General features: G+C 29.5%; 1 protein-coding gene across 1 annotated transcript in view; it reads right to left on the bottom strand.

Moving 5' to 3' along the window:
• Nucleotides 1–25538, bottom strand: part of LOC129984985 (uncharacterized) — a 122382-nt gene that overhangs the window by 62322 nt on the left and 34522 nt on the right. The window contains exons 2-3 of the mRNA XM_056094920.1: nucleotides 13104–13205; nucleotides 1908–2006 (exon numbers count right to left, since the gene is read on the bottom strand). Of these exons, the coding sequence (XP_055950895.1) occupies nucleotides 1908–2006; nucleotides 13104–13205 (201 nt within the window). The remainder of the gene's footprint in view (nucleotides 1–1907; nucleotides 2007–13103; nucleotides 13206–25538) is intronic.

Raw genomic sequence — 25538 nt, 5'->3', positions numbered from 1 at the left:
TTTATTTTGGAAACATACGTACATATGCACATATGTTTCAAAATATTCTCTTAAATAACGGTGCACATTTTTTCAAACTTTGTAACACTTTTTATTTAAGACGTAAAAAAAAAATGCTGCCACCTTTCCAAAGTACAAAAGTTATTTTTATATTCAATTAATTAGAAATCAACGGAAGCTTTGCAGTTTCTCGTAGTAACCTCGGTAAATATTATTTCACAAGAATAATTTTAAACCATTTTAAAATTCAGAATTTTACCTTTTCAATGATATAGTAACATTTCGTATAGTAATTTATTCCATAATAGTAATTTATTATATAAATAATAATAATAGTAATTTATTATATAAATAATAATAGTAATTTGTTATTTACATTTTCAATGATATAGTAATTTATTCTTCGATTTCAATGAATTTTTCAAATTTAATTAAATGTATATATGCAGACAACTTTAAAATAAACATATTTATAAATAATCCATTTCTTGATAATGGTGAGAATTTGATTTATTCTACTTTTATTTTTTAATATCTCTGTTTTATTTTCAAAAACATTTTAAACAACTTTTTTATTGGTTTTAAAAAACAATTTTTACAATATTCGTATTTTTTTTAACTGAAGAATAGGAAACTAGACGAAAAACTGTTGACAGAATATACTGTTAACAGAATCATGGGAGAGCAATTAAACTTTAAATTCTGTTCTGATCAGAATAAAAAAAGTTTAGAACCAGATGACTTACAATTTATATCAGGAACAACTACTGATTTGTTTATTGTGTTGCTATAAATTAGCAATCGATGGTTTTAAAAATCGTCTGCTTTAATTGACATTTATTTATTTACTTGCTAAAAACACTTCAAGCAATAAAAGATTTTTGTGTATTATAATATTTTATATAAAAGTGGTTTTTACATTAAAAGTGTTAGACGTGAAAGTATTTTAATTCCTGAGAAAAGTTGAGTATATCACCTAGTACTATTCTACAAGCAAGTCTTATAAACAATATGTCTTGACTTAATTGTTAAAATTTTTCAAGATGAATTTATTTTTCGCAAGTTAGCCCTATTAAAATTGCATAGGAATATATTTTTTTAAATTTTACATTAGTATGCAAAATTTAGTATAAGAGAAAATTTAGTATTCATTTTAGCATTCATCTCATTTGATATTGAAAGTAAATATTTTCCATTTTAAAAATGCTTTAGCTTAACTTAGAGAAAATAATATATTGGTCTAATCTGGTTCTCATCGTTTCTCATATTAATGAATCTTCAAAAGTTTTTATTGTAATTGCTATTTTCCCTTTTAGCTCCCAAGTGGTACATACGTATGTCCTACGAAATAGAATATACATTTCAATGTGATTTTATCTTCCTAAAATTTATTGAATATTGTTCCCAATGATTCAGAGTTCATTAAAAGCTATGTAAAAAAAATCCTTTATGTAACGTAACAAATTCAGCTTCTCAAACTATGCTTTGTACCTTACTACACATCATAATAATATATAGGCATTATGTGTTCATAACCCTATAAATGTTTGTAAGATATTTATGTTTGTTATTTTTCTTACCTAAAATACCAGGGGGGACTTAAAAATCCTAATTATTATGTCCAATAGTACAACTGGGACACATATACCTTACCTTTCTGAATTCTTCTCTCTCATAATTTGATTATGATCAAGTATGAATAACTTCAACAGAGCCTATCCAACATATATTTGTTGAAAAAAAAGCTCAATTTTAAAATCGCTTCCAAAATAAAAATAATCGTTAAACTAAGGATTAAAAAATTTGAAGTGTGTACTTCTAAATTTTTGTAAAACTATTACCATAACTTAATTTGGAATTATGATGCATAAAAACTGGTTTAAGAAAATTATACGTTATTTACTTACACCGCCTGCTGCCATAGGATCTGCTTTCCTTCCAAGAAGAAGGCGTACCATATCTTCTCGGACCTGTTGAGCTGATAAGTGAAGGGCTGTCATGTTATCCTAGAAAAACATAATCAGCAGTTATCATCAAATTGTGATAATGCTCTTACAACATGTGAAAAATAGGCAATTTCTGATTGATAAAATTCTTTAACTTATGTTTGTTTATGAAATAAATCCTTTCCTTGTGGCACCTCAGATTTGGGGATGGAAAGAAATGGCGGTGTGAGGTCGAGTTATGTCCATTTCAATGATGGCTTTGACCTCTTAAGAGAGAGGTGTCACATATGCCAAGCTGCAATGGAATTTGTTATTCTTTTCTCACAGTGCCAATTTTAAGTGTCTCGACGCGGCGTCTCGATCATTCAGGTCACCCCACATATTAAAGCGCGTCGTAGGGTAGGCGTTTACGAGATGATATACAGTATGAGCTTATGAAATGAAATCCATCTTAGCATGTTTGATGAAAATTGCTCTCAAATGAAAAATCGGAAATCTAGAAATACAGAGTATTTTAAAACAACTGTACCTACAAATTTAAACCTCATTGTAAACAATGGAAGGAAAAACAAAATTTGAACATAATACATTAAGGAATATAATGGAATGCCATCATAGAAGATTACATTTGATGATCTGCAAACCAAATAATTGTTCATTGAAATTATCTTTGTCACACAGGGAACATCAGCCTTGATGCGCGTTTGATAGCCACATGCATGTTTTGAATGTGACTATCGAACGTGCATCAGGGTCTGCGAACATGATTTACATCATTTGACGTGAAATTGACTACCGCATACATGGCGTCCGTGCTACCAAGAGATGTTAACGTAGTGCAACTATTTTGTATTGAAACAAAACTTTAAGCTTCCTTCTGATTTGCATTTAATTTTTTTCTTTTCATATTTGTTTACAAGGAATTAATACATATTTCTAACCGGTACCGTTGTTTTGACAAATCCTGCATTATGTCCCTATCTAAAATAATAACTTGATAAATTCTTTTGCGTATTCCTATTTTCTTGATAAATATATCAATTATAAACTGCAACAAATTAACTTTTAGCCCTTTCCTTTAAAACTTGTGCAAGCAAATATAAGTTTATGTTGAAATGGAACAGCTTTTTTAATGTCCGAAATAATATCTTTAATGAAAATTGAGGTAATTTATTCAATATTATTGGCTTAATAAAACATTAGTTTATTCCCTGAAAGTTAAAAACTTGTATCGCTTTTCATCGAAGATGCATTGGAATATGATGACAAACGTTCAATTTGTGAACATTCCAATACAATCTTGTTGATGTAGTGCGATTTGAAAATATGCAACTTTTTCTTCTTATCATCCAATTTAAAATTAATTATTCGTAAGAGTCCTTGTAGATTTCGAAATGTTATGTTAATTTTACAAATAATGTTTAATTAGAAATTTAATTATGATTCTGCCAATATTTAAAAAGAAACTGAATTACAACAAACGAATCCATAGCAAAATTTAAAAATAAACGTGGAATTCTGTACGTTAAAAAAACAATTTTTGATTTTTTTCCATTTTAACTTTTATAAAAGTTGTTTTACTTTCCTCCAAAAATAGATACTTATTTAAAGCATTCTTTTGCAAAACATTTATCTCTTTCTCCAAATATATGTATGGTGGAGAAGTGAAATCTAAGTTCCTGCAAAATGTATCGCATGAACTAAAAAGTAAACAATATTAACCAGCATGAATTGTCTCTCCGAAATTTTCTCGTACACACTCTAATAAATTTACTTCTTTATCACTAACCGCATGCCATTCCCAAACAATAATTATGAAAGAACTTATTAGAGTGCGATCTTCGACGATCAATTGCTAAAATGCAGTTAATACACACGTACCAGAAAAGAGGGTGTGTATTTTGGAGCTCTTTTTTCCGGACACAGAACAATAATTATAGCCACAAATCACATGCAAATTTCATATATTTAAGTGATTTCGTTTACATTCTTATGATGATCAACCTCTTGACGGATTCCAAATTTGATACGTATTTACATTTGGGATGTTAAATCTATGTACCAAATTTATTAATCTAGTTTTTGTTTTGTATTTACATGCTCATTTTACTTGGGCAGCCAGATAGGCAAACTTCCTCTAAGTGGATTTCTTTTGAAATTGGATGGAAGTCTTTAAATTACATACTGAATTTCAAAATTCAAGTATTTTTGAGTTATTTAAGTATTTTCTCAGATAAGCATAATTATAAAGAAGTACTTTTCGGACTCAGTATAGTCTGAAATAAGATTCATAAAAATTTCGAATTTTTTGACGACTAAATTACGCTGTCTATTTCATATACCAGAAAGTACAAGGGTGAATATACAAATATGAATATGAATATGAATTTGGAATGAATACAAATTTGAATATGAAAATGGAGTCGATTCAAGCCTATTTCAAGTTAATTATATCAGTTTAATTTATATAATATATATAATTGGCAGTAATAATTAGTGGTATAATAGTGACAGTATAACAGCAATATAAATGGCATGAAACAAGAAATAACATAAAATACCATGTAGTAAGCCTCTGGCAGATATCTGTCTTTATGTTTGCAATGTAACTATATTGTTGTCTTAATTGTCTTCAAAAACTACTAACTGATAACATTCTCGATAATTTTTAAAAACATGATAATTTTAGAGATAAATCTTAAAAATCTAAGAAAAATTACCAAAAATTACATTACCAAAAATAAATAATTTTCCAGACATTTAAGAACTAAAATATACATCTCAATAAAATAATTACAGAAGATTCAAGAACATCGAGTCGGATCAACAACCTAAATATTGAACTTACCATCCATTCTTATGATATTATTTTTGACGCTTTTGAAAATGGATTCTACAACGGTTGTATAGAATTAGTATTTATATTAAATTTCCATGGTGACATAATAATGTATGAATAACGAAAAGAAAAAAAGTCTTTATTCATATGTATTGATTATTTGTTGTCAAAAGATTTGTTTATATTTTCGTACTGATAGATCTTTTTAGAAATCAGATATTACATAATTGAGGAAAAAAAATATTGAGATTAGAAGACATCTAAGATTATTATTTAGTAGCGTTTTTGGAAACTAAACATTTTTTAACTTTGACATAAATATATCATCTTTTATGCTATAAATAATGAGAAATTTATTTCTAAGTCTAAGAGGAAGTCTGTTTGTCTGGTTGTTCTCATACAACGGAACTCGGCAACTACAATACATACAGAGCTGGATAAATGAATTTAATTTTTAGGATTGGTATTTAATATGTATGTTACCGTTAAAGTATGAAATCCGTTATTGTATAGAATACCTAGCTATTCCATGAAATAACTGATCGTGTCCGTTAAAGTGTAAAACTCTCTTGTATTTCATGGTTTAACTAGTTATTTCATAGAATAACGATTTGCAGCCCGTTAAAGTGTAAAATCTCTCCTGTGTTTTAATGAACTTAATGTTCAAAGAGAAAGAGAAAAGTCTAAAAAATGTTTAGAAATTCAAGCGAAAAAGATGAAATTAATGTCGGATAAATCTCATTCTGAAGCCTCTGTGGGGTTGGTTTACCGTCCGTATCCCAGTGCCTGAAGTTGGCAGAGGAAAAGGTGATGCCAAATCTATTTTAGCTCTCATCATAAAAATAACGGAAGAAAGATTTTTCCAATTGGGCACAAGAAACGGCCGCATAAAACAATTATATTCCCGATCCCAGTTCAGTGTCTGCGAACAAAAATTAATTAAAATCGAAGAAGTACCGGATGTAGAAATATCGCTTCGGTCGGTTGCTACAGCTCAAAGTTTAGGTACTGGTCAGGGATTTAAAAAATGTTCGTGTAAAACCCAGTGTGTCAACAAAAAATGTTTTTGTTTTAGAAATAATGTTCTTTGTAATTCCAAGTGTCATTTTAGTAATCCTTGTTGTAACAAATGATTTTATGGTACATTTCCATAAATACCATTTATACGCTGCATAAATTAGATAAATTGCTTCTTTTTCATTTTAATTGTCTATCATTAGTTTCATTTCATTTTAGATAAATTGTTTATTTTACACTTTAACTGTCTCTCATTAGTTAATTTATAGAATACCTAGTTGTTTCATAGAATAACTAGTTAAAGTGTCAAATGAATAACATATTACACACTTTAACGGACACAATCAGTTATTTCATGGAATAACTAGGTATTTATGAAATAACTGCATTATATACTTTAACGGGAACATGTAGACCCTTACCAAATTTTGAATTAAATCTATCATAGGGTTGACCATCTATCGGTCCACTTTCGCATGCATGCAACACAATGACTTAACTAGATGAAATTCGGTGTATAATTTCCTGACAACTTACAACTATAGCTTTGGTTTCAATCTCTTCGAAAAAAATCATCTAAAATACATATACGCACGATAGATTCAGTAAAAATGTGTTTCAAACCAAAGATTCATTTTTCGCAACTATTGTTCACCAATATCATAAAAGGCATTCGTGGTCTTATCTAGAGTTCACAATTTTATACGAGGGAGGGGGATAACCTTTATTGGGAAGTATTTTGAGGAAATGGCTTCCATTGGTTAAAAATAGTTTCATTTAACACTTTTAATATATAAACTATGTTTAATTTTTTCACACTTGCCGGTATATTAATGACTCAAACTACGTTAAAATACCAAATTGAATACTTATTAGTAAAATTAATTATGCCATTTAATATAGTTATTTCCGCTATAGTTATAGCCCACTTATTCAATTTTCCGCTACATCAGTATTATAACTTTTCCTGAATGAATAGATTACCAAATATAAAAGCACATTACAAGGGAGAGTTGCCAAATTTGAGCTATCGTCTAGATTAGACATCTTTGTATCAATTTTGAAGCTTTAAATTCTTTTTAAAATTTAGACTAAAACCAGACAATTTATAATGTAATGATGTAAATGTGGTTAATGAAATCATTCTTTTTTTTTCGAAGTAAGCCATATGTGATTGCGGTTAAAGAATAATTATTTACATTTAGAAACCATCAATTAGAAATTTTAACTACAGATTAATAGCCATTCTGTGGGTTTTTTTAAAGTAATGAATTATATTATTATATCATCAAATAGGAAACGTGCAAATATTTTTATATTTAAATATTTTTAGCATAAAAGTTGTTTTCTTGTTGCTTTTGCTCAAAACTTGCTCAGACGGGAGCACAAATTGTTGTTTAAGTGTGATTGTTTAAACAAATGAAATCTTTATCTTGAAATAGAGAAAATGCTTAGGTATCTTTTACAGACCAGAGTCTAGTATTTTGAAAAAACAAACAAAAAAACAAGTGAAAGCAAAAAGTAAATTTTTATTAATAATAAAAATGAAAGTATGTGTGTATTGGTGCTCAACAGGCCACATCATTTTATCTAGAGCTATTGCACTTGTGAGGTATATATTTAAAATGTGTAAGTTTTTTAAAAATTTTAATTAATTAAAAATTAACTGAAGTTTGGGTGTTATTCCGAGATAACTTCTAAAACTATTGCAGCATAAAAAAGATTTTCACATCTTCTTAAACACACAAAAAATATCTTTTTATTGACATATTTTTTGTCGTATAATTTTCTCTATATTTAATACATTTAAATAATATATTTTAAACGTATTTTTTAACAATATAAATCTTTGTTGAAGAGAAATCGTTTTCATTATATGTAATTAATGTTTCCTCTTGGCTTTTTAAAATTTTGATGATCAAAGTTTGACAAAATTTCTTTTTCCACAATAAATTATGTTTCTATTTAAAGTATGCTTTTAATGTGCTTTTTGAAATTGATTGCACTTATATTTAAGGATTCACTTCATAAGTAAACATTGATCATTTTTTTAAAAAAAAGTAAGTCCATTTTTAAACATTGCTACTCTTTGCTATTACATAATTAGACGTTTAAATTAGATGACAAAAAGCCTTCTTTTTGTTGCTTGAAAATTTTCTTCTTAATTTAGTGAATTAATTTTTTTTGTTGAAGCAGAGAAATTTTCAATGAATTAGCTATTACGCAAATGAGCTATTACGCAAATTATAAAAATATATTCTGTAGCGTACATAAAATTTCAGTATTGAACGATTCCATTGTCTGTTCTTATAGAAGGAAAAAAACGTTTGGTTCCATCAAAAGTTTTTTTATAATTTAAAAGCAAGTCAACTACATCGTTTTGGGATTAAATAAACAGCAAATCGGCAATTTTTTAAATACTGAAATAACTTCTATGCCACTGTATAGTAAAAATTATTATACGGCCCTAATTTGGCAACCTCCACTATATACCACAGCATATGGTCGTATAATTTCTGATTTTTTGAGAGAAGAATATAATATCCGCAATTTCTGGGGATTTGAGATATCTTTATAATTCAAATTCATATTTAGTGAATAAAATAATCTATAAATGAGTAATTTAATGTAATTTTTATTGCTCATGATTTATGCTGCCTTCAAAAATTACAAGTAATCATTCTTATAAAAATAATTATAATTTTTTGAAAATTTATGAGGGTTTTATTAATTTAAATTTCGATTATTACTAAAGAAGGGCGAAAATGCAAATTACTTCAAAAAATATAGAGCTAAATTTTAATTTTAGACTTTTTTAATATTTGACAATAATAATAAAACTTATAAAATATCATAAATATTATTAGCATTATATAAATAGTAATAATAAAATTTATAAATATAATTTTATAAACTATTTTATATTCTAACTGTTCAAATCATTAAAATCATGAAAATGGAAACTTTTCAATACAAGATATGATTGGCTATCAACTTCAGTGTACTGCAGATAAAAGTTTGTTTTCAAAACATCGTGCATTAAGCATTTTAGCATAATCTATATTAATGATGTTCTATTAAGGAATCTTTCTATCTCCATATTTTTGTTCAGTCTCTTTCTGAATAAAAAAAATGATTATATATATATATATATATATATATATAGAGAGAGAGAGAGAGAGAGAGAGAGAGAGAGAGCGAGAGCGAGAGCGAGAGAGAGAGAGAGAGAGAGAGAGAGCGAGAGCGAGAGCGAGAGCGAGAGAGAGAGAGAGAGAGAGAGAGAGCTAATTTAATGTAAATTTAGCAGATGATGATTTATGCTACCTTCAAATATTACAAGTCGTCATTTTTAAAAGAAGAATTATAATTTTATGAAAATATATTATGTCTTTATTAATTTAGATTTCAATTTATCACCAAAGAATGGCAAAAAAGCAAACCATTTCAAAGAATATGAAGATAAATTTTAATTTTAGATATTTTTAATACTTGATTATAATAAAAGTATTTTAATAATAAATAGTTTATAAAATATAAATATTTTATTTTTTTATTCAGGGGTGGCCAGACTTTTCATTGTACGGGCTACTTCTAATCTTTTCAAGGTGTTGCAATCCACCCAGTGGAGTAGGTCTACAATATTTATTATTGTAGACCTATTATAGTTTGTAGTTATGTACTTACCTACATAACTACAAATATAATAGTAATTGCCACAAATATAATATCAAATGATGCATTTAATATTAAAAAAAATCAAAATACGTTAAAAAATAAATTATTTTAATAATCTCAATATAATATAATAACCATTTAAATTAAAATTAGTTCTCGTAGTTATAATTAGTATAAGATTTCGGCTACATACTGTCCGCCAATGTCTCGGTATATAATTACAAACTGCTAATCTTCCTCTGGACTCTAAGTGGTCGTCTGTCAGACGGGAACTACACGTTGTCTTAATTATATTCATCGTTGAAAATTCAAATTCTCACAGCTAGGTATAACCAAAGAGCGATATTAAATAATATGCAACTTTTTAAAAATTAGAATACGTCCATTAGATTCCAAAAGTTTCTCTTAGGTTCTGAACAGCCTACTTTTAAAATTATATCATTTTGAAGGAGAAAAACTTCAGGAGATAAAGAGAATACAGTGTTCTATGAATATTTTTCTTTTAGTATGTGCGTCTTAGGTCTTAGTAAAGGCGGTCACCTCAAAATGTCTTGGGGGTCCACCTGTCAATCGCAATCAACTTAATGTCCACCCCTGCTCTAATTGATCAATTCATTAAAATCAACAAATTGCAAACTTTCAATACAAGATAGTATTTATAAACATCAGTGTACTGCACATCAATGTTTCTTTTCAAAACGTCTTATTTTATACATTTTAACAAATTTTGTTTAAGTTAACCATGTTCTATTATAAAAATCTCAATATTTTTGTTCATTTTCTTTCCGAAACAAAAGGAAAATTATGAATTGGACAGAGAACACTCCATAAATAGGCCGTTAGAAAAAAAAAAATCTTTTGCCCTTGTCTGATATTGGCAGGGTCTCGAAAAATTGCTATATCATGTAAATCATTGTCCCAACATTTTAAGTGTTCCTAAATAAAATACAATTATACTGATTAATTTATTCGAAACAAAACCAAAAAAGACAGAATGGAAAAAACAGCCATCCGCATAACTGGGGAATATATCTAGCCAAAATCCAACCTACTGCTTTACCGATGCCAGATAATAAAGAAAAAAAAATTCCCTAGAAACATATCCTACGGCCAAATTCTGTCTAATCTAACACTCAACATTACGAGTCCACCCCTCGTAGCATGCAAATCACGTCCTTACGTGACATCACAGACAAATTCACTGCATATCACGACTTTTTCGTATCCCTTTTAGGGACAGTCCAGTCATTTGTCAACCATTTTTGGGCGTCATCCAAGAAAGCTCAATCCTTTTGTCCGATCTTCAAGGCTCCCGGATCTTTGCCTTGCTATAACTGACCCATTATCCAATGCTTGTGCTAGCTGGTCATGGCAAAAATTCATTGGACGTTGCTCTCGGAACATTGATCTAATTCGAATTTCTGAGGAAGGCCAGGCATTAGCATGGCATTTAATCGTTAATTACTTCCAATAAGATCGTTGATCTAGAGTTATATTAGGCATGCCTTGACCTGTAAGAGGTTGCTGACCTGAAAGCAAGACTTCGTTAAGGTCTGTTATTAAAGATTTGTGCTTATTATAGAATTATTAATGCAAGGTGAAATTGTAATTAACGCTGACTTATCGATTAGCGTTAGGTTTCATTACTATGGCATTCTAAGTGATTCATTTACTCCAAATGGTTCGTATTAAAGTGGAAATAAAATATAAAAGGAGTTTATATTTTATTAGCTGGTACCCGGCGCGTTGTTGCCGCAGAAGAAATAATTTTGGAAATATCGTTTGAAATTTGAAATAGCTATCTTGTTTAATTAAGAATGATTGGAAGAATTATATTTATTTTGTTGTCGACAATGAGTACATTTATTGAAATTGAATGATATATAAAGGAGAAGTATAAATACTATTTATTCTATGTTTTTTACTTTAGATATAACCTTTGCGCAAGTGCAAGCAATAAGTTGGCAAACTTCCTTGGCAATCGGATGAACGGCAGGGCAGCGCATAAATACGAAAAAACAAGCATTCATTTTTATATATTAGATTGAACGATTCCAGGTAAAATCCTATGGAGATTTCTGGAAATACGAATGTTAGTTCCTTAAGAATAAAAATAATTTTGAGCAAAAGTAATCATGCTTTTAAAAACATTTGTTGAAAAGAATTATTTTCTACCCAAACGGCAGTATTTTTAAAAATTATGACAATTTTCGATTCAGCAAATATAATATGTAAAAATGCATTTTTGTTTGTTCGTATTTTATGCACTACTGTACAGTTCATCCGATGGCAATGAAACTTTGCCAACTTATTGATTTCATTCTAGAAAATCCATGTTTTTCAAAAGGCCACTTGTATGATGGATGCTCACGAGTTGCATAGCCAAGAAATTTACTTGTTTTTGCTGAAAACGAAGAAAAGCAAAAAAATATCGAAGAAGAAAACCTATCTTAAAGTAAACTTGAATTATACAGTAAAAAAAAAAATAGAAGAAATATTATTTATACTTTTCTTTTATATATCATTCAATTTCAATGATTGTATTCATTGTTGACAAGAAAATGAATATCATTCGTTTGGATTATTTCAATTTAAACAAGATAGCTATTTCAAATTTCAAACGATATTTCCAAAATTATTTTTTTCTGCGGCAGCAACGCGCCGGGTACCAGCTAGTACTATATAAAAATGCAACAGATATATATTCACCAACAAATTTGATTGATTTTCTGAATCAAATTTGTTGCTGAATATCAATAGATATTAACAATATTGAATGCCCAACATGGAAGAATGTAATGTAGGAAGTGTATTATGATTCACAAGGGTTATTTCAAAATTTTGATAATAATTATAGTTGTTTTTCTAAACTAATTAAGAGATGGTTAATTAACAAATATGTAAGTAAATAATTTAAATGATCTTAAACAATATTGATAAATAAAGATCATAAAAGTAAAAAAAAATATCATTTAAGTATTTTTAATTAATGATAAAACTTAAGAACTGTGCCTTTCAGGAAGTTAGCAAATGCTTCTTGTGAGAAAATAATGCTGCTTTAATATGTTATAGAATACTAGGAAACTCAACTTCTACTCCCTTCCCACGGAAGATATTTTAACTCAATGATTTCCTCCACTTTTTTCAATCATTTCTAACTTAATAAAGCTACATAGCAACAACAAAAATATTAGATTAATATTTTGACTTCAGTATTAACTATAGGCATAACTAAAAACAGCATTAATGGACATTAGTTAATCAAAAAATATCTTCTTTTTAATTCGAAATGTATTAAATCAGTTGGGTACAAGACTAATATATTATAAAATAAATTATTCAACAAAAATCAGTGGAAATTGAGCAACATGTTAGCATTTAGATCGCACTGCCATCTATTATCAGAAATATAGACTATTTTTCATAATTTACAAATTTAATTTTTTAAAGCAATAAAACAGATATTTTTGGGGTATTATATCAAGGTTGGATGTATTTGGAAAAGCTTGGTATATATGCATAAGATTTTAAATAAACCCAGTATAATGTATTTTATAAAAACATCATTCATTTCAGTCTGTTTATTTATACATATGGTGATAAAGTATTACGTGACATCTATTTACCTTTCCTTTGATGTTAATATCCATACCCATGTCCAAAAATCGTTCAGCCATGAACACTCTGTTATCCTTCACGGAATACATCAGAGGTGTGTAACCGTTCTCCTGGAAAGTAAAGAAATGACTATTAGTATGTAAAAAAACAATTATTTAAGCATGATAAAATGTTATATGCTTATATTAAATTGAATAATATTTATACGCTAACAGAAGAAAAAAAAGAAAAAAGAAGTAAGAAGGCCATAGTTTTTCTTTTTTTTTACAACAAATTAAAAGTTCCAAAGAGTTTTATTAATAAATAAATATATGTAATTGGTTTCGTCTTAAAACAGTTAAATATATTATTTCTTTGTGTTACATACGAAAGCTAAAATCAGATTGCTTTGAAAATTTCAATTCTCCAAGATTTCCTAATCCTTTAGAAAACTGGATTAAGGATTCACAAGCTAAAAGCACGAAAAGACTTTATTAATTTTAATAAAATATTTTGAAAATCATTCAGAAATCTGTTATTTTGCAACCTAAATAAGTGAAAAATTGTTTTAAATAATTAAATAGTATTTTAGAAATACATTTGAAATGAAAGTCAGATATAAACAAAACTAAAACAAAATTGTCTTCCTATTTTTGTACTTATGTGGATTTAAGTCAAGTTTTTTCTGTGATAGCGGTCTCATCGTTCTATAACAGTCTGTTCTAAGTTACGATTTATAATAGTTATTAATTTAACCATTTTAATAACATACACAGCCCTATATTATTGTCAACATTTTTTTTCTAGTATTATTTTAACTACTAATATTATCTTCCAAATCTTATAACTTTAAACGGGCAATTGTATACATATAAATTTATTTCGTGTTATCTCGGAAACGGCTTTAACGATTTGGATCTAATTTTATATAGATATACGGTTTTGCTTTTTCAGTTTATCTATATAGGTGTCTTTCATAAAGAAGAAAAACTCGATTTTACACACATAAAAAAACATTTTTTTATAATTAACTACTAGCCAGCATGACCTTTGACTAGATTGGGGTATTGCTTATATTATAACTATTAGAGCCTTTTTCTATCTACTCTCATGCAGACAATGTCATATAGCGCCATCTCGTAATTTTTTGTGGCACTTGTATTGTTCCCGTAGGGCGACTACCTTCTGGTACCTCAAAATTTTCAAGATGGCGCTGATGGATGTGAGATGATGTAAGAATGAAAAATATTCAATGTAATCAGTATGCGATTCGTATCTAAATATTTTCTCCGAAAAAACACGGTTTTACAAAAAAGAAGAAAAAATTGCTGAACGAAATTTGGTTTTCAAAATATTTATTTTAACCTGAGATTATTAGATTAGAAGATAAAAATACATCATAATAATATTTAAAAATTTTTAAACATGTGATTCTCATCACATTGATTATAATTTCAATAGATTTCAAATTATCTTCAAGTTTAGTTGCATTGAAAAGTTACTTTTTTTTATTATTTACCATTTGTACATATTCCGATGTCTTGGGTCATGCAAGACAAGTTTTCCATCTCTCTGAAAATTAATTCATGGCAAATTCTTTAAAATATTCGAATGCTTGAACCGAAAGCTAGTTCTTTTGAGAGGCAGCAATAATAATATGAAAGTGTTGTGAATGTTATATAGAAAACTCGGAATATTTAACAGAATAACATACTTAATTTTACGTTAAGCGTTAAATGTTCACTTTATAAAAATACGCAAAATAAGAAAATGCGTTTGTAATGCATTTTCTTTAATTAGATACAAGAAATGTATTATAAATGCAATGCCTTTATTAAAAATTTCAACCAACAGTTGTAAAAAATAAAAAAAGGTGAGTAATTGATGAATATGAAAATCGGAGTCATTTTATGTAAAATAGAGTTTTTAATATTTCTTTTAGCTATAATAGAATTACAGAGAGTAAAATTTTAAAGAGCGCTGATTGTTCTGAAAACATATTTAATTTTAGGTGAATTTATTCGAAAATTCTATATTTTTAGTCAAGGGATTTAATAAGAATTATTAGTAATTCTTAGAAAAATAAAAACAGGAACTAAGGAATATAAGATCATTTATTTATTGTTCCCACATTAGAACATTTAATTTTTCTCTATTGCGAAGGACGCTTAGAAATTTTTGAAAGTCTTAAAAGGAAAAATGCATATATTTTTATTTAAGACTCCACCCCCCCCCCCCCCCCCAAAAAAAAATCTTGGTTTTTGTCTGCTGCTCAGGTGCATCTAATTATTTTAATATTAATTCTTATAACACCATGAACTTGCATGAAAACTATGAATTACCGGACATGAAAACTATTCGAAGTAAAATATATTATTGAACAAGAATAATCGTTAAAATGAGATAACAATATTCCTTCTATTCTGGAAGTTCGGAAAGAAAATTTTTCAAAAACTAATTTTCAAAGATAAATTCAATTACGATTTATCTGTTTTTCATGTTTTAATATGAGTTACTCGCTGTCAGGCGAACAATCCAGGCATATCAGGCAGAGTAAAATAGTAAAAAGAGGCTTAGAGGCACGGTAACTCTGAGGAGAACCAAGAAATTTTTTGGTGCCATTTTTAAGAAAATCCTCCCCCCCCCTCTTCTTTTCATTTAAAAGCGTCGTATGTTCAAACTTATTCAATTAAAATCAAGTACCATCTAAATTACATGGGAAGGACTATTCTTAGAACTTTTTTTTCTCAGTTTTTCAAATTCACCTATTGCACCTTCTAACATTTCTTTTTCTTTTGCAGTTAATAAATTAACTCACAACCAGAGGCGGTGGTAGTAGGTGGGCAAAGGGGGCAATTGTCCCCTGTAGGCAGCCTCTGCCCCCCCCCATCGGCGAGACATTGAGAGTTTCGTCAACAAGTGCTCACCATTTCAGGATGGTTGTAGAGAGTTGCGCATTACCGATTATGATTATTTAAAATCCACCTTAAAGTTAATATATTGTAAGCAGTCGGAATATCCAAGTAACGGTTAAAGTTTTCTGGCTATATTTGGCAAAATAATCGATAGGGCGGTAGGCCAATAATACGCTTATTTTGCAGACAATTTTAGATAGACCGAACTAAGAACTGAGTGCAATGGATGTCGAAGACGTAAGTTCGCAGATTTTCAGAGATCTGATTCAAATGTCGTTCATTAAGCTTATAATTTGTACTTCTTTTGGCAATATAACCGACAAGGTAACAAGTGAATAAGATATCGACAAGGTGATATTCTCACTTTGTAGAGTTTTGTCGATTATGAACTCAATGTGGTGAGTGCTGACGTTGTTAAATCTGCAGATTCAGACATTTGACTGAAATGTCGTTCACTTAGCTTATAATTTACACCAGATTTGGCAATATATCCGACGAGTGAATAAGATACCGCATTCTGCCGATAACTTTTAAGCTACCGACTACGAACTGAATGTGAAGAATGGCGAAGACTCTATCCACAGATTTTCAGACATTTGATTCAAATGTCGTTCATCAAACTTTTAATTGGCACTACTTTTGGCAATATAACCGACAAGACGACATGTGAATAGAACATAAGACTAGGGATTGCAATACCGGTATACCGGGATACCGAATACCGGTGTTTTGAGCCATTTGTACAATTTTGTAATACCGGTATTCACAAGTTTGAATACCGTTTTTCCGGTATTTACTAGAAATTTTTTAAATTGTCTCCACTATATGTTCAGAGATCGCCAGCATAGCAAAATAGTATACGTTTTTGTTTTTATGTCTCCCTAACGGGCGAAATTAATTAACTAATTAATGGCTTAATTAATTGCTTAAAACTAAATTGGCGAAACATGGATTATCCCTGAAAGAAGAAATTGTATCCATAACGACTGATGGAGTAACAGCTATGATAAAAGTTGGAAAGTTGATTGGTGCAAATCAGCAATTGTGCTATGCCCATGGAATTCAGTTAGGAATAATAGATGTATTATACCAAAAAAATAAAGAACAGAAGAATCCAAATACTGTGGATATAGAAACTTCGAATTCCAATTTTGAAGACAGTAAGAGTGAGAGTGATATTGACAATGAAGATAATGACAATGTAATTGTTGAAGAAGATATGGCTAATGAGGATGAAATATTTACCCATCAAGAATTGCTTCCTATAATTTATAAAGATCGAAAAATTGTTAAGATATTTAAACGTTCCCCTACAAAATATGACATATTACTAAAATACATACTAACTGAAAATAATATAGAATATATGTTAATATTAGATTTTAAAACACGTTGGAACCCTTTACTCCTAACAGCACACATCACTATCTGAAGATTATGTATTACATTGAAAAATCGCACAGAAGAAAGGCATATCGAAATAGAAAATGTCTTATGGTATTTACATAATTATAATGATTTTAAAAATGAAAATGAAAAAAAAAAAGAAAAGAAAATAACCCATTCAAATCTGATTCAGTTTATAGTGAATTTTCTTAAAATTTTTTACCCACAAACCTATCCACATTCAAAAGAATTCGGTTCAGTTATCGAAGATTATGATGACACTAATGTCGATAGTGAAAAGGAATTGTCTCTTGATCAAAAATTAGAATTAGCGATAAATAGGAAAATTTCAACGAACCAAAATACAACACAGAAATCAGCTATATCCAAAACCATCCGATAAGAAATCGATTTATTTGAAGATGTGGGATTTAGAGGTAAATACTTGGAAAAAGTATATTGCGCATTGCTAACAGTACCACCAACTATCATAGATGCCGAAAGAACGTTTTCGACAGCTAGTAATTTTTGCACAAAATTACTTTTCAGCCTTAATGACAGTACAATTGATGCATTATGTTTTTTAAGATCACATTTCAAAAATTTGTATTAATACCACAGACTGAATAGTGATATTTACACTTTTTTGTGATTTAAATAAATAAGTTGTTCCTTTATTTTTTTATGATTCTTTATATACTGTTATAATTTATAAGTTACATATTATTTTTTGCGATATTTACCCTTTCTAATAAAACTGGCAAATAAAACAAAGAAACAACTGTGTTTTCTTTCTTTTTCTAAAATTTCTAATACCGGTATTAAAACCGGTATCCCGGTATTAAGATCTAAAAAATACCGAATACCGGTATTGAGCTTTTGGTTCGATATTGCAATCTCTACATAAGACATGTCGCATTTTGTCAAGAAATGTTGATCGATTGACTAAGAATTCAATGCGAATGGATGTCGACGAGTCTAAATTCTCAGTCATTTTATTTAAATGTCATAATGTTTATTCAGCATATAATTTTTACTATATTTAGCAGAATAATCAATAATCTAACAAATGAATAAGACGTCACATTTTTTCCGACTAATCTTTGGACTAAGATTCGGCTAAGATTTTATCATAGATCTAAAAAAAATTGTTTTCATCGGGCATTTCAATTACCTGCCATTGGAATTATTCTAGAAATTGATACTTTTATATTATTCATGAATAAGACGATAGAGTTGTTTTCCATAATTCATCATTCAAATTCGAGTTCTAAAATTAATCGTCATTTTATTCATCTAATTGTTACTTCCTCGGTAACGAATTTTTAAATTCATTTTATTCATTTCACTATGAGAATTGCTTGACTAAAACCTAGTTAATGGTTAAACTAAATTAAAAAAACAAACACTTTTCTTGTGAATATGCATACCAAAAAAAGTTATTTTGCTGTAGCCCAATTATGTGAATTCATTATAAATCACTGCAGTAAGAAAACTGTATAATTGTAAATTAAATTTATTTAACAGTAAAATTTCAGTTTTCTTTTGCAATCAAATTTATCAGGCTACATTTATTACACTAAAGAAATATTAGCGACTGCAGTTGACGACAAGAAAAAAATATTTGTAGTATGGTAACTTTTTAGCTACACTAAGAGTTTATCCAAGTATGCACTAAACTTGTTAAATAAATTACTGCCTAAATTCTTCCGACTCTGCATTCAATATTATGACCATGTAAACGGAGAACGTATTGTTTATATATACCTTTCTTTCAATTACTATTAGCAACAAAAAATATATAATTTCAGATGCTTCTAAATTCGTAATAGACTTTGAATAAAGATGTCTTGATAAAAAGATGATTAAAATAGTTATTTTTAGAATATTCATAAATAACACATTAACCCCTTGACATACGAATTTACTTAACTTCCTAATTAGATGGCAGATTTTATTTGGGGCAATTATTGTTAATTTAATCCATAGAATAATATAAAGTCATTTGAGGTAATGATGCGTTTTCAAGGGATTTTTGCATTCTAAATTACTTAATACTTTCATTTAATTGTAGATTTAAAATTAAAAATTAAATAATTCCATACGCAAGTTAGACTCTCCATTGTATGAGTTAAGAAAAACCAATGCATACAACTGAGGGGATAAAACTCACCTTTTGGGAAGAATGTTAGCTTGCAATAACTTCGAATTAAGAAAGTACTTAACCATAAAAATGCAAGCCTAAAAATGAAGATAGGTTCAAGATCTAATTGTTTTTTTAATAAAATGCATTGATTTTTTTAAGCTTAAATATAAATCAAAAAATAAATACAAGGGGATCTAACGTTTAAGCAGTCCATTTTTCATATCTTACATAAAGTAGTAAGTTTGTCATTATATTTACAAAATATTTACTCCGGCCTTCTTAAGAAACAACATCTTTGTATCTTTTCCGCATTCTACATTGTTCGTGTCCGAACTATAGTAAATTTTTGTTGAGCACGCGCACTTATTCTCCTCCGATAAGAAACACATCTTAATTCCTGCTCGTTGTTGAAATCCTTACTTAACAAATATTTTAGTTAGGAGACTACGCAGAAAAATCGGTTTTTGATGAAAACATCGAATATTTTTTATTTATTATTCTGGATTTTTAAAAACATTTCTTTTATAAAACTTTTTGTTTCAACGTTCATTTTATACAGTTTCTGATATAAAAGTATGCAAGAGTATACATTTGTTCATTTAGCATGACACGTCATTCTGCTGCAATCCGTGTTTCTATCTATATACTATAATCTAGAACGGAATATAACTATATTTTTTCTAAAATTAAATCTCAAGAGTCTCATAAAGAAATAGACTGAAATATTCACAATTTTTTTGAGTTAGTAAAAGAAACTGAGAACATTTTTTTTACAAACACCCTTGTAAAGTTTTAACAATGAAAGAAAGGATCAGCATCTGAATAAAAAAAAATGTTAAACAATACTTAATTCTCTTTAATTAAATGTAAATTAATTGTTATGAGTTATTTTGAAGCCAAATTAGAGATATTGTGCTTGCCCCCTTGTCGGATTTGTCTTGCCCCCCTGTCGGCAAATCTCTGCCGCCGCCTTTGTTCACAACCCAAAAATTTCCCCAAACTTTGAGTAAATATGTTTAGATTGTGTTAAATCGTTTTATAATTAGTTAAGTGAAGTGATTAAACTTATATTTTGATGTATAGTATTTTTATCCTGGGTATCTCTCGAAGTTACCCAGAAATGAAAAGTTTTGTTGCTTAATTTCATCTTTCTATTTGACACCTAAAAATGGCATCTGTAGATACTAAATTGAAATCAATAAAAAAAAAAAAATTTTAACCAGGGAGAGTGGTATTTTAAAAACTTTCTCGCATATTATCTAATAAATTTTTATTCAAGAGAACACCTTACATGGCACTGGTGTACAATAATTACGAAATATTAACTTTTGGCTTGACTTTAGCATTTTTACTGAAACTATCGTGTCACCCTTGGGGAATTATTTGGTGATCAATCCCTGGAATGAGTTAATAGTATCCAAAAATCGAATTTGTGTTTCAGATGCTTTTCCCCCAAACGATCAAAATAAAAATTTTACACAAAATCACATACCAAATTTGATATATTTAAGTCATCGCGTTTTTGAATTAACGCGTTTACGTATTTCTGAAAGTACAGACCAACAAATGGGCAACCCCTCATTAGATTTGGCTTAGAATTTAATTTGCGTCTACATTACAGATGTTAAATATATGTATCGAATTTTATCTGTCTAGCTTTCTTCGTTTTGTAATTATTGTGTTAACTTATGTTTAAACAGTCGGACAGACAGACTTTGTCTGAACGGATTTTGTTCAAAATTTAATAGAAATCTACTAATTTAATGTAAAGACCGCATGCCGTATTTAATTTATCTAACTCAAAGCGTCTTGAGTTATCTTTGTCATAGACAGACAGACGGGCAGACATTTTCCAAAAATGTGTTTTGGGTGAACCGTAGTTTAACCCCCTTCTTCGCCAATTTGCGATAATGCGCCAAAGACTGGCAGACCTATTATCTTTTACCTTTATTATGCGCTATGATTGGACATCTGCTCCCTCGCTTTTGAACATTTCGCAAAACACGGCGTAAGACCGTTGTTGACGAGTTGGCGATTTTTGAAAATTGCACCAAGCAGGGGATTAAACTCCGGTCGTACCTGTGTTTTTTCGAACTCGGGCAGGTCTTAAACGTAAAAATCGCCAAAATCTCGATTTCGAATTTTTTTGACGATTACTATACATTCTCTAAACTATGTATGCGAGAAAATCAAAATATGTAGAGCGGAAAAGGTTACTGGATCATTCATTATCTTAAAGCTCCACAGAGACTAATCCAGCACTGTAATCTGGGACGCTTATTTATTTTATTACAGAAAAATTAAGATATTCTTATTAATAACTTGATTAATTAATTAACATTGAGCTATGTATGACCTTTAAAAATATCACGAAGCTTGGCGAACTAATTGCATTTTGTGAAGTGCTATAACCCAAAAACCTATTAACAAATTGCAATTCCATAAATTTTATTCAAAACGCACAGTTCTCCTTCGACAACTTTTAGAAGGACAAACATCGCCTAGTAACCCCATATAACAACAATAATTTTTCCTACTTTTCAAAAAAAAAAAATCTTGTCAAAAATAATAAACATAAAACAGTTGCAGAAGTAATTATTTAACACATAGCTGGATTTTACCACAACCTTGTGCGCAACAATACATATGGATATTTGCAATCTAGGTAAAGATTGAATACAGTTTCAGAAAACAAGCCAAAAAAAATCTTTTATTCGTACAGCAACTGCAGATGCCTCGCCCATCTTCATTTAGTTAATGGTGCCATATAAAGCTTCGCGGTTTGCAGTTACTATTGCTCTTGGACTCTTGGGACTTGTGCTGGTAGCTGACAAGAGCTGGAGAGCGTTTATGATTACACGCTGATGAATGATTTTTCAGAGCCGCGTAACTTTTTCCATCGTGTTTGAAAGTTTATAGTGGCAATAGATAAGTAATGCCAAAGGTACTTGTATAGGTCAATGTTATTTTAAGAGTAAAAAGCAAGTGGAGTCGTAAAATGGCGAATCATTGCAAATTAAAACATTCCTGTGAGAATAGATTTCCATTTTAAAGGCAATAAAATAGACTCGACTGAACCTATTTATACTAATAAAAGATAAATTTGCATTGTTGAAAAAGAATGGTTTTCTTATGTTTCAGTAATTATAATCTAAACTAATTATCGTAATAACTTTTAAATTTATTTTTAAAGTCGTTTGCTTTAAAACTATTATTCTTTTTTATATTTATTTTTATTTCTGTAACCGTTGTACAATTTGCTACATCCACTGGAACATAACTTCAATAGACAATTTAAAAACAATAACTGACATTTAATGTAATTAAAATTTTGCTTTGGTAAAATGTATTTACATTGATTTAATGAATACATTTTTAGCAGACTCTACTGAATTACGTTGCCACAGATTGTCAATTTTAATTTGAAAATACGATTATTCACTTAAAAAAAGGTTTTACTTTTAAGCAAAAAATAAATAAAAATAAAAATATTAAATTGAATATCATTAGAAAAAAAAAATACATGAATTGTGAAGGCATGAGCAATTGTTCGAAACAAGTGTTAATTCAGATCAAAGATTTTCGATTAGAATAGTGCAATTAATAAATAAATATGGAAGTGTTTCTAATAATTCACGTTTCAGTGATTAGGGGGACTGTATAAAAAGTGAGATTTTGTAACATTCCGAGAAATATATTTATTGATTCAAATAATATAAAATATAATTCTTGCTGTCATTCAACTTTTTTTTTCTGTAGGAATTATACACCTATCTCTAGCGGTTTAGAAGTTAGCTTTTGGACCACTATAAAGGGGGCGGACTCTGTGTATAAAAGTGAATTCCATTTGTTTGTTTGTTGGAACCTTATACAATTCCCCATTTCTTGACAAACAAAATTTCTCACACATATTCCTTAGAATCTAGAAAGATTGACTGTGTTATTAGAATATGCCTACGTTGCCATAAAAAAGGTTGAAGTGAAGATAGAATTATTTTAAGTTTTCTTGGTCATAACTTTGGAAGATAACATCGCACCAAAGTTATTTTTGCCCTGCACTAAAATGAAATAATATTAATAACTTTTCATGATATAAATTATAATTCTGTCTTCTATTTTCTCAAGATCTTCGTACAATGATACTATTCAAATTAGGGTTCAGGGTTCTAAATCATCTTAAGGAATTGAATATAATTCAAAAGCTGAACGATGTAAAATTATATCTATTTTGCTTTTTCTTAAACATATTTATAAAAAAAAACACAAGGCGAAGCCACGGACTTAGCAGCTAGTATAATAAATATATAATAGAAGGAAATATGCATGTTGTAGTTTGCTCTTAGAAATTGAGATAAAGAAAATGGTTGCAAATGAGCCGAAAAGACCTTGCTAGGTCTTTTTCTCCTATTAGTTTTTTGAACTCGCTCTGTGTCCTAATTAATACTTTCCCAACCGGATCTACTTCAAACAAATCCCAAAGCGGCTACTTCCACCAACAGCAACAGTTTGGTCCCAAATATAGCTTTCCTTTGTTTTTAACGGAAACGGGCGGGTCTTTCCTGATTAATTAAAAACCTCCTCATGCAAATCAATTAATTAAAGAACATCATTAATATTCCAAGGATCTGCGTAATGACCACCGCGCCCGATCGCTTCATTCCGTGTCCAACACCGCACCAGAATCCGCTTCATGCCGATACAGACCGAACGAGTGCGCTGTTGCTCGCTCTCACATGGAAGTCCTTGTTGCCCCGAATGTCTCAAGGTCAAGGAGCCACCGGAACGGGAGCCGGTGGTGATTAAAGACGTAGGTCTCCACCCTTGTGTCCTCGGTTCCGATATCCGATCGCCCCTCGACAAGTGGTAGTCTTAAAATAATTCCCGCCCTCGCTAGCTTTCTCCATCGATCGGTCAGCCGGACAGACCTTGTGCATAGAAATAAGATATGGGGACATTATGGGTGTTCTGACATGTCCATGTTTTAATGGGTGGCTGAATAGAGGTAAAAATATTTTATCTGTGGATTTTGGACGGAGGTGATTTGTAGGAAGCCATTAGAATAGAATACCTGTCTTTTGTAAGGAAGTAAGAAAAGATAAAATTCAGTAGGGAAGAAAGACATGTTTGAGATTCTAAAACTTTTGTTTTTTCTTGTTAAGGTATGGACTTGATTTCCTGTTTTTCCTCCCAAATCGTAGAGAAAAGGAATTTGAAATTTACTTGTGTGTCCACTCGAGCTGCTTATAATTGTTATTTTTAAAATTTAGTATATTCGTTAAGTTATATAAGAAGGCATCTTCTTTCATCTCAACTAATGTCAGTAATAGTTATTTTTTTTTCTGCAAGAATTAAATCAGCATTTATCGTAAAAAGAAAGAAAAATTGATTTAAAAAAAAACGAATCGGGATGATTGGCAAATGGGTTTGATGTTTTGAATCACATGTTGGTGCAATTCTGACTTACAAAGATGCAATATAAAAATATATATATATATTTCTTCTTAAGAAATCACATTCTAAGACTTGAATTGTTGTTGAAGAGAAACTAAGCAAATCCGTATTTCATCCAAAAAAGTAATATAACGAGTATAAATTCCAAGAACAAATTATTTGTTATAAATTTTGAGTGCTTCATATTCTGAAAATGTTGGCGAATTATAAATTTAAATCGTAGTTACACTTTACGACAATTAATAGTTACTTTCCATAGTACAGAAAACACCAGATATCTATTTACAACCGATATCAGCCAATTTGCTCCGATTTTAGAGAAGTTAATTCTCTTGCGGCCTAAACTGTCGAGTAGTAGCCACATAGCCAACTCACCATGTTCTCACAAAGGAAAACAGAAAAGCAAAACTACAAGACCCAGTGGCAGTAGCCACAGACTTCTGAATAGTTGTCCCCATTAGGTTCTTGAGAGCCGGCGTCCTGGCATAGGGGTAGCCCATCTTCCCCATAATCTGGGCGTCCTGGATTTAAATCCCGGTTTGGGCATGGTTGTTCTTCTTCTGTGT

Source organism: Argiope bruennichi, chromosome 9 (genome assembly GCF_947563725.1).
Source record: "Argiope bruennichi chromosome 9, qqArgBrue1.1, whole genome shotgun sequence".
Lineage (NCBI taxonomy): Eukaryota > Metazoa > Arthropoda > Arachnida > Araneae > Araneidae > Argiope > Argiope bruennichi.
This window is presented reverse-complemented; position numbering and strand designations above follow the sequence as displayed.